Consider the following 12474-nt stretch of genomic DNA (forward strand, 5'->3'; position numbering starts at 1 on the left):
CTCACTTCTATCAGAGTGCTTTAAAGGTAATACAGATAGAAGGTGGTTTAATATCAATATGGGAAGGGCTCAGAAATGTTTAAATTACTGTAAATAATGAGATAGTTTGTCGCTCTATCGCGGAATTCGTAAATTGCGTGTGGTTCCTGGAATGCATTAACCGGGAGGAACAAGGGGTCACTGTATTCTAACTTTCTGAGATGCTGATTTTGGGATTTCCATTAGAATTCAAGTATACTGTATTCATCAAAATTAAGGGAAATGAACATTTGAAAGAAAACGTATTACTATTTGAATGTACTGTATTTTTTAATTATATGAGCAGCACCGTGCACATGTTTCTACACGGATGTATTTAGGTGACGGACCGAGCCGTGGCCCCGCCCACTGCTCGTGGCTCCCGCCTGCAGTTTGACTGAGTTCCCTGAAGCTTTCGGTTTTGAGCTATGGCGGCTGAAGGGAACGGGAGCGGAATGTCCGGTAAGTTCGTCACTTATCGGGAGGCTGGGAGTCGGTTCGGCGCTCCGGTTCCTCTTTCAGTCTCATTTAACACTCGGTGAACACTTTGGTGAACACTTTGGTGAACACTTTGGTGAACACTTCGGTGAACACTTCGGTGAACGCTGCACAGCTTCTCACTACTTTTACCACTAGCGGAAGACAGGCGCCATTGCTAACGGAGCAGGAAACTTGTTCCACCGCTGTCTCCTCATGGCGACTCAGTTTTAGTCAAACAGGAAGACGTGAAACTGTCTTTAAACCCGCAACCCGTGAACGAACATTAACGTGTTTTTCTACGCAGACCAGAGGATCGGGGAGGCGCTGATCAGAGAGTAAGTTTTCTCTTTGTCCCACTGTTGAGTCTGAATAGAGTTGGTTCCACATCAAACAAAAATCAATATTCTGTGAAAGTGAGCACGAATATTTACAATTTTTTGCCTTAAAGTAAACTTATGTAAAATGCCACTGGTGTGTCGATGGTACAGATTTTGTCATTGTAAAATCTTTAATTCTTAAAATGTTAAAACTCCAGAACCAAAATGTGTACGGTCTGTTTCAGTTCAGGAGAAACGCTCTGTGTTTTCTGTAAATCAGTCTGTCACAAACCACCGACTCACCTGGAGTCAGACATCAGTGAAGAGGATGACTCAGGAGTGGTGTTCATGTACAGACGGCTACGATCATCTCCTGTGAGGAAACGATGGATGACTTAGAGGAACGAGGACGGCCCACAAAATATTTGTGTCCTGCTGCCAAAACGTGTGATTGTTGACGGGCCTTAAGTTCGATTTCTAAGAAAAACACTGGAAGTAATAATGTGATGAGAAAAGTACTGTGTGTTATCTTAATGTAAAAATGTCTTCATATAAAATGTACATTTAAATTAGATGAAGTTCACTTTCAAGACACAGCATAATTACAATTGTCAGGAACTGTTAGATTAGGTCTTGGGTTCGGGGAAAGGCCTCTGCTTTATCGTCCTGCTCTCTTTTAGGGTTATCCAGGAGGAGCTGAGGGGCTCGCACTCACAGAACATCCCACCTCTGACCCCAGTACAAGTAACCACAATGCAGGAGAGGAACATGGTGGACCAGCTGACCAAGATGGTCCGTATCATCGGTGATCGGGTCAAAGACGATCAGGAGCTACAAGAGTGAGTCACTCAGACACTTCAGAGCTGTTTCAATGCACCAGGTTAGAAGTGTCTCACTCTGCCCATAGAGTGGGACACTCTATGGGCAGAGAAGAAAGACACTTCAATCAGGACAGCCGTCACAAATCATGTTTTAATATCTCACATTAACAAAGTTCTTTCCTCTTATATTTTAACATGTAAATATCCTGTAAAATAAGACTTCAGTCAAGGTTAATTACGATACGATGGCGGTAGCAAGACTTCCTCTCCACAGATGGTTTCAGACCCTTTTTAATAGGACTTTTTAGTCCCTCCTATAATACCAATATTATATTCCTACTCCAAACAGAACCACATATACCGTATGTTGTAAAATATATCAGGTTCATTATGAATGTGCAGCAGACCACAGATACTGGCTGGGCCTTAGCTTGTGCCTGCTGCATTTTGAAATGGAGTGGGTTCAAGTTAAACATGTTGTGAGGGAGCAGTCACTCTGATTGGTGACATTTCTGAGTTTGAAGTGAAGTGATGTTTTAACTGTGGCAGGTGGAATACTAGATCCGTGTTGGTGGGACAGTCTTCAGCTTAAAGTACTAATGGAGCCACCATGAGACTCCTGGGGTGTTTGGTTATCAAGGCCAGTGTTCATGTGTACACCTAGTCGCTCCTTGGTAGTTTGACTGGGAGGAAGGTACTGTCTAAAACTAAGGCTTTGTGCTAGCTGCTCGCAAGTTAACAATTTAAATTTGACAAGAATGACATGTTGATGTTTTGAGTCAAGTCAGTTTGGACAAGATCTAGCTCGTGCTATTCATTAGATATCAGGCTAACATTGATGTTGGCTCAGGCCAAGTTTGGGTTATCTCACTTAATATAATTACAACACGACATGCTATGTATTTATTAAAATAGTTTTTAATGTCCTGCTGCTAATTTACTGACAAATGCGGCACTCTGTTTTACTCATAGAACTGACTTTAACATCAGTTCTTGAGTAAAACTGACGTTAAAGCCCCCCACAATCACTGTCCATCCTTTGTGCTGTTATCCGTGTCCTGCGTGTTCTTCTGTGGCTCCGGGTTGGTGTTCGGCGGCTGTGTAACCATCCGTGTGGCCGTCTCTCTGGCCCCCTCCTCATCCCTTCTGGCGAAGGATGAGGAGGGTTAGGGTTAGTTATCGGAGAGATTGTCACCACTACCACTATCTTCACTAGCTTTTAGCTTCCTCATCCATCATAAACAGTAAAGTATTCCAGGGGTACGAATCCTGACGCTCTGAGAGGCTCACAGAAACAACAACAAAAAACCACGAGGGGGAGACGAGTGTTAGTCCTGTGCAAATACAGTAATCCCTTGTTACTCGCGGTTAGTTCGTTCCATTCCATTCCAAAGAGGACATGAAGGTAGTTGGTGTGAGAGAAGAGGATGCAGAAGACAGGGTTAGATGGAGGACACTGATTGGCTGTGGAGACCCCTGAAGGGAAAAGCCCAAAGGAGAAGAAGAAGATTACCACCTGTGAAAAACAAAATTACGCAATATATAAAACCACCTTCTATCTGTATGACCTTTTCCCACATGCTTATACACTGTTTAAAGCACTTTTGTGTGTCACAGAAGTGCACTGCGTCCCGTGAGACATTAGCGTGAGCTGTGAACGCAGTGCGCTTCTGGATGCTGTCAGCCAATAGCATTCGAGTACGGTATCACGTGACTACCGACTAAAAATCAGGAATTTAGTGAAGCCGTGCATCTTGAAGTGTGAACAAGCTAGCGATTACTCTACAGCGGTGCTGCTCGGTAGGGGTTGTGGCAGAATGGGGAACTACAACAGTCAGATATGGCGGTATGTGTTTGTTCATATGTACAAATGTCGGAAGTCGAATGCTCATATCTTGAGGACTACCTGTCCTTCGAATTTTACATGTTGAACTTCTTATTCTGGTATTGTCTTCAACTGGTGATTGTCGACCATTGTATGTTTTTAGTAATGCTAATGCTGAATTACTGCAGAGCTTTGGTGACTAAAACTAAAAGAGAAGAAATATAAAAACTAAATCAGAACATTTCAATTAAAATAAGAGCTTTAAAAAGATTTAGAGGACCCAAACAAAACAATTAAATAGGCCTGAGCCAAAAACAGGGTCGATAAATTCATTCATGTTTAATACTGTTTAGTACATTGAAGTCATACTGTATTGTTTTGTTTGTGTGCTTTCAACCTACTTTTAATTTCATCGGTTTCATCGGTTAAATGAACCATCGGTTAATTTCCACTCATCAATCTGTGGTCGATTCCAGTTTAAATAAAAACTGCTGGTCCAGTCTAGACTAGAGATTAATCCGAGCCTCTCTCACATCTACAGTTTCACACAAATGACGAGGATGATGAAATATTGAAATGAGGAATGATTTATCTGACAAATTGTGTTCTGTTGATTAAAAAGATTCAGGATTTTCACTGACAAACAAATACAGGAAGTATTGATTGGAGTCGTGTCAATAGTGAATCAAAGTCACCTGTAGGAGCAGATGAGAACATGGCTGCTAACGCTCGTGTCGGATGTGTCATGTGACCGACATAACCTGCCCTGACTCGTCCCTGACTGGAGGAAAGCTCAGGCCGCTTACAGGAACGCTGTCTGTAGATTAACATCTCTAAAACTTAGGTATGCATTTCACTATCATAGTTTCACCTGCCCCCAACATACGTGTTAATGGAGAAAAAAAGCAAATTTTTAGCCAGAATAAACATCTTGGGTTAATGAAAGATTCTAGCTTTCCTTTAAAGCTCATATTGACAAATTGGATGAAAAAAAAATCTAGTTAAATCGCGCAAATTTTTGTGAAATGTTAACTGAAGCCACAAAAGTGACTTTTATTCAATGAGTCTTGATAACTTCATCTGTTGCCTCACCAGTTGGTCCCAGGCTGGTCAGAGGGCAAAAAAACACAAAACATGGGAAGTTTTGCGCAAACAAGCAATTGAGGTTATAGATAAAACCCTAGGCGCTACGGAGACACAGACATCTACTGGGACCGAATGGACATTTTGAAACAGTAGTGTGTCACAATGACTGTCAAATTTAATTCATGAATTGGTTTAAAAATGATCGCGTTGAGGAACGTGTTTGATTTGGCTCTGGGGACGAGAACGACACAATAAATAAAAATAAAACTATCATCACTGCAATTTTAAAAATACAATAACCCCTCGTTCATCGTGGTTAATGCGTTCCAGGACCGCCTGTGAAAAACAAAATTCTGCTATACAGCAACAAACTGTCTTATTATTTCCGGTAATTTAAACGTTTCTGACCCCTCCCCAGACTGATATTAAACCACCTTCTATCTGTGTTACCTTTAAGACACTCTGATAGACTGTTTAAAACACTTGTGTTTCACTGAAGTGCACGGCTTTCCGTTAGATCGGAATGCAGTTCACACACGGATGCTCTCAGCCAATAGCATGGGCGTACGGTATCACGTGATTACCTACTAAAGATCCGTGATGTAGTGAAGCCGTGCATCTTGACGCGCGAACAAGCGAGGGGTTACTGTCGTCTCTTAAATTGTGACAGTCTCACACCTTTACGGATCTAAAATTGATTTATAAAGTACGGAATGAGTTTGGCTCCAGATCCTGTCAGAGTTCATCGGCCACTGAAATCATTGGCCATCATTGGAGGCTCTGTCAGAGGGACAGCTTCATTCCTCTGCTGGTCTTACACCAGAAGCTAGTGTGACTAAGCCACCGTGGCTCAGTGTAAAAGAGTTGAGGAAGCCACAAAAAGCCACACTCTGTGTCCAAGACAGTGTCTTGCTGTAATAGTAAACATTGAGTAATGTATGTTGTATGATTGTATCTTCACATAGTGAATGCAAGTTTTCAATCGTTGGGGGGTGTAAAACCACACTCGTCGTACGGGAGTGTGGGGGGGCACGGGAAATGTTTTAGAAAATGGGGTTGTTTTCCTGCATTCTGAGGACAAAATCTTGTGTTCAGTTTACCTACAAAAATACACTGAAGTCAACAGCTGAAGCTGAACTCTCTTTATTTCTGTCCTACTCTATGCAGGAATGAATGTGAGATTCAACCATTGAAAACTTCAGTCACTCTGTGAAGATACAGTCATACAAAATATTACTCAGTGTTTACTGTTAGTTTTACTGAGACTAGAAGACATTTGAACTTTGACTTGGACAACACCATTGGTATGACAGAGTTTAATTGTTGTTTTTTTAATTCAATATTATTTTTCATTTCAATTTGAAAAGGCATGAAAAATATCAAGCGAGGTGAAAACACATTTACATGCATCATACATGCCGGTCATCGAGCTCAAAAGTCTAAGACTACAAACAAGTATTGATAATATCTTTCATTGACCTTCTGATCGGTCTGTCACCACTCCTCCCCCCTCTCAGCATTCACCATTTGTTGTTCAATTAGGATTTTAACACAAACTGTACTATAAAACACTCTATTCTCATTTTCTATCAATCGATCGTCCTCGCCTTGCCGTCACCAATTCGCGGGTTTAGCTTGTAAAAAATGAATCCTTGTTTTTTTAGTGCTTTCAGTCACTCATCTTCAGATCACCACCGCTGTATCCGCCGCAGTGGGTCACGGGGAGTCGGAGCCTATCTCGGCGGCATAGGGCGTGAGGCGGGGGACACTCCGGGCACAACGCCAGTGCACCGCGGAGCCACACACAAAGACATACAACCATGCACACGCACACTCATTCCTATGGGCAATTTGGAACGGCCAATCAACCTGAAGTGCATGTTTCTGGAGGGGAAGCCGGAGAACCCGGAGAGAACCCAAGCAGACACGGGGAGAGCATGAGAACTCCACACAGAGTTCTCGAACCCGGGTCCGCCGTGTTGTGAGGCGGCAGCGCTAACCACTGCGTCACCGTGCCGCCTTAGTGCTGTCAGGCGATTAAAAATATGATCTAATTACAGGATTTGTAATTAATTTAATTAATCGCATTTTAATCTCATACCGGCTAAAGGCCCCCAAATAAAGAATTTGAATTCTAGGAAATTAAAAAATTGTAGTTCATGACTAATCAATAGAATACACCAAGAAGAGAAGATTTGAAATCCACATTTTTGTTGGTTAAGTGTGCTTTATTAATGAAATTCAAAAGAAAAAAGGCCAAGCACATCAGAAAACCAGTTGAGACCATGTGTATTTCTGAAAAATGTAATAAGAATACAGTTAAATAAAATAAATACAATTCAGAAATAAAATAATCTGAGTCTCAAATAGGCACATAAGCAGACTCACAATCAGAATGAATACTGAAGCTGACTCAATACAGCAATTCACAATGAATAGTAGATCATGTCTCTAAATAAGGAAACTAAATAGTAAGATGTCAACAGGCTTTTCCTTTAAAGGGTAAGATAACGTTCAACTCTGTTTCCTTCACATGTTTTACATTTAAATGATACGTTGGGCTGGAGCTGCTTCAGTGATGTGAAGATTCTCTTTTACCAAAGGTAAAAATAATAATATAATAATAATAATAATAATAATAATAATGGATTAGATTTCTATAACGCTTTTCTGGACCCTCAAAGACTCTTTCCATCGGATCCATTATTCATCCACTCGTCCTTCATAGCTGGTGGTGGTAACTACGTGTGTAGCCACATCTGCCCTGGGGCAGACTGACGGAGGGTCTACGGGGCAGAATCACTGCGTTTTTGTTGATAGTCCGTCTTAGTTCTTTTTAGAAATAAACTTTCCTCCCAAAGATCCCAGTGGTCTTGCCTCGCTCTCCTGTGTCGCGTCCATCTCTGTTGTCAGTCACTCTGCTTCTGACTAGTGGGGCAGGTAGTGAAGTGATGTCACTGCAGCCTACGGGTCCCTCAATGGGACAAATTTAAAATGCTTGTGTATTGACTTGCCACTCGCGATTAATTGCGTTAATTTTTATAGTGCGTTAATTTGCAGTGTAATTAGTTAATCTACTTAACGCGTAGTAGAGTGACAGCCCTAGTTGTTTTTTTATTGGACGAGAGGAGGTCATGACCCGAGTGCATATTTAATGATCGGGAGCGTTCGAGTCACTTCAACTATTTCCGTCGGCATGCGGAAATAGCAGCATGCTATTGTTTTCTTCTGTTATAGCTCGGGGTTTTTCGTGTATCGAAAAAAGTTGTAAGTTTTAGACTTTTTTTCCTAAAATAAGAACGCCACTGTGGCTACACAGGCTAAAAACATTGTAGCCTTATGGAATTTACTTCGCCTATGGCGAAATGGCAAATGGCTAGAGCAAGCCCAGCTCTGCTCAGGAGCTCTTCAGGAAGTTGCCCTGGTCAGTGGGGGGCGCTAGAGAGTAGATACCAAGCCTTCATCAATGCATTTAAATGTGTCTCATCAACACAGACAGCTGTTAGCGCTAGAGGACAAGCTTGGTGTGTGTTGATGTTGTGATCACATGATACGTTGTGAGGTCTTATTCTCTTATTAAACCGAAACAGAAACCTCCCAACAGGTTACGTAATAAATAAATAACAATGGTTATTATCATTACTAAATGTTTGCATGTCTCTCTTGCAGTATCATAGACGGGGTTGCTGCCTGCCCAAACTCTGTGACAGACAGATTTAGGGAAGTGGCAAACAACGTGCTTCAAGAAGGGATCAGCTGGGAGTACATCAGTGTTCTCTTCTATGTTGCTGGCAAGCTGGCTGTCAAGGTGGGTGAGATCTAGAGAGATGATCAACCTGGACTCTAGATTTTCAGTACATGCCTGCCTGACACTGAATGTGTAGTTAAGATAATTTACATGCAACTGGCTGTCCACCACATGTTCCTCATGCAGAAGACGTGTGGTCTGTGGTGTGTAGCCTCAGACTGCTGCACGCGTGACTTAACATCTTCCTTCACATGTGGATCAGATGAAAAGTGAAAACAGACTGAAACTCAAGTAGAGTTTTTGTTACCCTGTTTTACCTTTCTGTATTTTACATGTACAGTTATAATTCGCAACTGTGATGTGTAAAAATTTATCATTTTAAATTTAAACATTGCACGATTTCCTTTTGTGCGCAATTTAAGAAATAGATTCTAATCTGATAGGGTAAACAAGGCCATTGACAACTGATCAAAGGACACTGGATTCTGTTCCATGATGATTCATTATATTAACAATAAGAGATTAAAGACTGAATTTCCTCCTTCAGTCCACTCTACAGGGCTGTAGTCTGACTCTAATCAGTCGACTCATAAAACACCACATGAAGAAGAGCCATTGGCTGGTCTCAGCTGATCCTTAGAGGAGTGATTTTGTTAGTGAGCTCTGCTGGTTGATCTGGTTGTTGTGTTCATCACCACTGAACGACCCAAGGTGCTCCTGTCAGCAGAACACATTGAAGACTTTAGTCCTACTTCATTTGTAAAAAGGTTGCTGCTGTGGTTCAGCTTTGAACATGCAAAAATGATGTCATCATCCCCAAACATCCTGTCAATAGGTGATGGAACAAAAGTGTCCAAAGCGTCAGGGTGAACCGGGGCATCTTCTGATGTAACAGCTCTGCCTCGAGGCCTTTGGACACGCAGCCCAGACCTAAAATACTGGACGTTTGCGTGTTTTTCTTCATCTCATTTAAACAAAACGCACGTGAACCCGAGGGGGGAGGGGAGTGTGGACAGAGGGCGCTCAGAGGCCCGCCCCTTTTAAATGAAGTGTCTGGGCAGGACGTAATTTTATCAATAACCAATCAAAGATACTGACGACCACTGATCAGTTTGGGGAGAGACATTTCAGATCCAGTGTAGTTGGACATCTGGCAGCTGAATGAAAGCTGGACCTTTAAGACATCGGGAATCTCCTCCTTGTGTTGGAGACATGATTCATGTCGGTCCACTCGGTCCAACAGCTCTCCAGCTCCTTTCTACTGGAGCTGATGGGCAGATTTCACCTGATGCAGATAGGATAACAACGTCACCTCAGTTTTTTCACAGGGAGGGTGGAGTTATTGATGACCAGGTATTAGCGTATTGGCCCGAATATAAGACGGTGGTTTTTGGCATTGAAATAAGACTGAAAAAATGGGGGTCGTCTTACATTCGGGGTCTAGACATGAAACCCATTTACAACGCTAGATGGCGCCAGATATCTTTAAAGGGAATGCTGAACTTACCTCCCCAGGCCAAAACGAAAAGGGAGAAAAGTGGTTCTAAGATCGTCCAGGTTAACCGGCAGCTGACGAGAAGTTATGATGCAAACTTCAAGATGATGGTGATAAATGAGGCAGTCTTCAAACAATTGCAAAACTTGAGTCTTGAAAAAGAGGGGTCGTCTTATAATCAGGGTCGTCTTATATTCGGGCCAATAAGGTAACTGGAGCCGTTTGTTCCTCTTTTTGCAATAAAACTAACACAGTCTGGGTCTGATGTCTTTCTTCTTTGTGTCCGTCAGGTGGTCGAGGCTTTTTTGCCAAATTTGGTCAAGGACCTCCTGAAGTGTGCTGTGGAGTTTTTCCGAAACAATCTCCTGAACTGGGTCCGGGAGCACGGAGGATGGGTGTGTTGGCTTTCATTCCTTCTTGTAGAGCCCCTCCCTCGTTGGTCCTTGTTTAAAGGAGTAATTTAACACTGCTGATATGTTCCTTCATTTAGTCTCTATATGACCTGATGCAATGGGGGGGCAGTCGCTCAGCCACTGAGTGTTGGGTTGGGGGGGGGGTCGCTGGTTCAAGACCTGTGTGGAGAAAAACTTTTGGATTGTGAACTGGCAGTGGGAGGTGTCAGTTCACCTCTGAGCACTGCCGAGGTGTCCTTGAGCAAGGACCCCCCCCCCCCTACAAGCTGCTCATGGTGCACCCCACGTGAGAGCTGCCCACCACTCTACCCCCATTACAGTCAAACCTCGGTTTTCGAACGCTTCTGTTCTCGACCAAGTCGGTTTTCGACCAAACCGAAAGAAGCCGAGCGTACCTGAACGCGACTCCCTCGGGAGCCGAGTGAACTGCCCAGGATGCTTCCTCCGTAGCGCAGTCGTGTTCAAAGTTCGATAGGATATCTTTTATTAAAATAAAACACAGCGTCTATTTCTACCCTTTTTATTTATGGTAAACAGTATACAGTACAGTTTATGGTGTAAAATAGTAAAAAAAACTTAGAAAAAGTTGTTTTTTAGACTTGGAACGGATTAAAATTATTTACATTAATTATAATGGGAAAAATAGTTTCGGATTTCGAACAACTTGCTTTTCGAACAGCCTTCTGGAACGGATTATGTCCGAAAACCGAGGGTTGACTGTATCTGCATGTCTACAGGCTGTGTGTGTGTGTTTGTGTGTGTGTGTGTGTGTGTGTGTGTGTGTGTGTGTGTGTGTGTGTGTGTGTGTGTGTGTGATATACAGTATATACGTGTGTGAATATTTGGAGTTGAAAAACAGTAACTTCTATTTAATACATTTTTCCTGCTCAAAGAAACACCTTAAAAAGAACTTTATTTAGAGCAGTTAGTTTTTATCGGTCCTATTTTCTCTTTTCCGATCGACAACTCTGTAAAATGGATTGTCCCCTTGGTGACATTTCATGGAGGAAATAATGCTGAAGAAAATATAATGTAATATAGTGCAGTCTGCTCAAGCAAGAAACATGTTACCATGATTATTTCCAAAACAGTTGGGATCTGTGTAAAATGTGAATCCCAACAGCTTCCAGTGGTGATTGGTGGTGACCCCATCATAATGCTGACTCCTGCCCCCACAGATCAACAGCTTCTCAGAGCTGGCGGTGGCGTCCATGCAGAGGGTGACTCGCATGAACTCCCACAGCTGTGGCCTCGTCCTCACCTTCATTGCCGGCCTGGCCATCGGCGGCTTCATCTCCTGGAGGATGACCAAATGATTCTGAGGCAGACCAGCATGTTCTTACATTCCAGGGTCAGCACTGACCTCAGCCAGCAGCTCTGGGTCCATTTATCCCAACGGTTATGCACAAAAGAGAACTAAAGACATGTACCAGACTGTGTACTGTACGTGTGGTGATGGATGAATCTGAGATGGCACCAACTGCACATGTCCAGAGGAAGTGCCATCATCATCATCATCATCATCATCATATTATATTGTGTGCCTTAAGCATGGATACCGTGCACTGATCTATGAATGAGACTCCAAGTTTTCTTTAATCAAATAATGTTTGACCCCGTTCTAAAACATTTTGGAGTAGATTTGTTCTTCTTGTAGTAACCAGCCGCTTTTCTAATATTAACCATTAAAAAGTCATGTTGGACAAATGCTCAAGCATTCGGGACAAAAATAAAATCATTTCAAGTTGGCGCTGTTGCTATTGGCTCAGACTAAAGGCCCCCCCCCCATACAATCAAAGAAATATAGCCTAGCATCAGCGAGCATAGTATTACCCCATCCAGTCATCCACTTTGGTTTTTCTCACTATGCAGCATCAATACATCAGGTTGTTACATCACTGCTTTGTTTGCACCAGCATTACGTGACACATCAGCTGAGTTGTGGTAGAATCCGACACACCATTATTTATATATGCAGTTTTTAGATTTTGAGTGTTATATATATATCCTAAATTTTATGTATACAGTATATAAAATGTTTAGAATTGGAATATCCTGAGTAAACAATTCTGAAATACACCAATTAAAAATTTGTTCTTCTGTATGTGAACAAGGACACGTCCATCAAAATTAAATGTACAAACACCAAGTAGAGAATTTGTAGTTTAAGCTATGAATATTTGAACGATCAGGACTACACTGTTAGAAGAGCATATTGTACCAAACAGGTTTTTGATTGGATACACACACACACACACACACGACTCCTCT

At 42.2% G+C, this 12474-nt stretch overlaps 1 protein-coding gene across 1 annotated transcript; it reads left to right on the forward strand.

Moving 5' to 3' along the window:
* The first annotated feature begins 379 nt into the window (after positions 1-379).
* Positions 380-11990, forward strand: LOC137609522 (apoptosis regulator BAX-like). The gene is made up of 6 exons (XM_068336598.1): positions 380-480; positions 803-833; positions 1496-1654; positions 8217-8355; positions 10081-10185; positions 11382-11990. The coding sequence occupies exons 1-6, from the start codon at positions 447-449 to the stop codon at positions 11517-11519; spliced, it is 606 nt and encodes a 201-aa protein (XP_068192699.1). The 5' UTR covers positions 380-446; the 3' UTR covers positions 11520-11990.
* Positions 11991-12474: the final 484 nt, after the last annotated feature.

The sequence above is a fragment of the Antennarius striatus genome, chromosome 16 (assembly GCF_040054535.1).
Source record: "Antennarius striatus isolate MH-2024 chromosome 16, ASM4005453v1, whole genome shotgun sequence".
Lineage (NCBI taxonomy): Eukaryota > Metazoa > Chordata > Actinopteri > Lophiiformes > Antennariidae > Antennarius > Antennarius striatus.

Bases quoted from the DNA above. Each gene is read 5' to 3' on its own strand.
- LOC137609522 (XM_068336598.1), top strand. From the start codon at position 447: ATGGCGGCTGAAGGGAACGGGAGCGGAATGTCCG. The intron at 481-802 runs GTAAGTTCGTCA...TTTTCTACGCAG, and splicing joins GAACGGGAGCGGAATGTCCG to ACCAGAGGATCGGGGAGGCG. The intron at 834-1,495 runs GTAAGTTTTCTC...GCTCTCTTTTAG, and splicing joins GGGGAGGCGCTGATCAGAGA to GGTTATCCAGGAGGAGCTGA.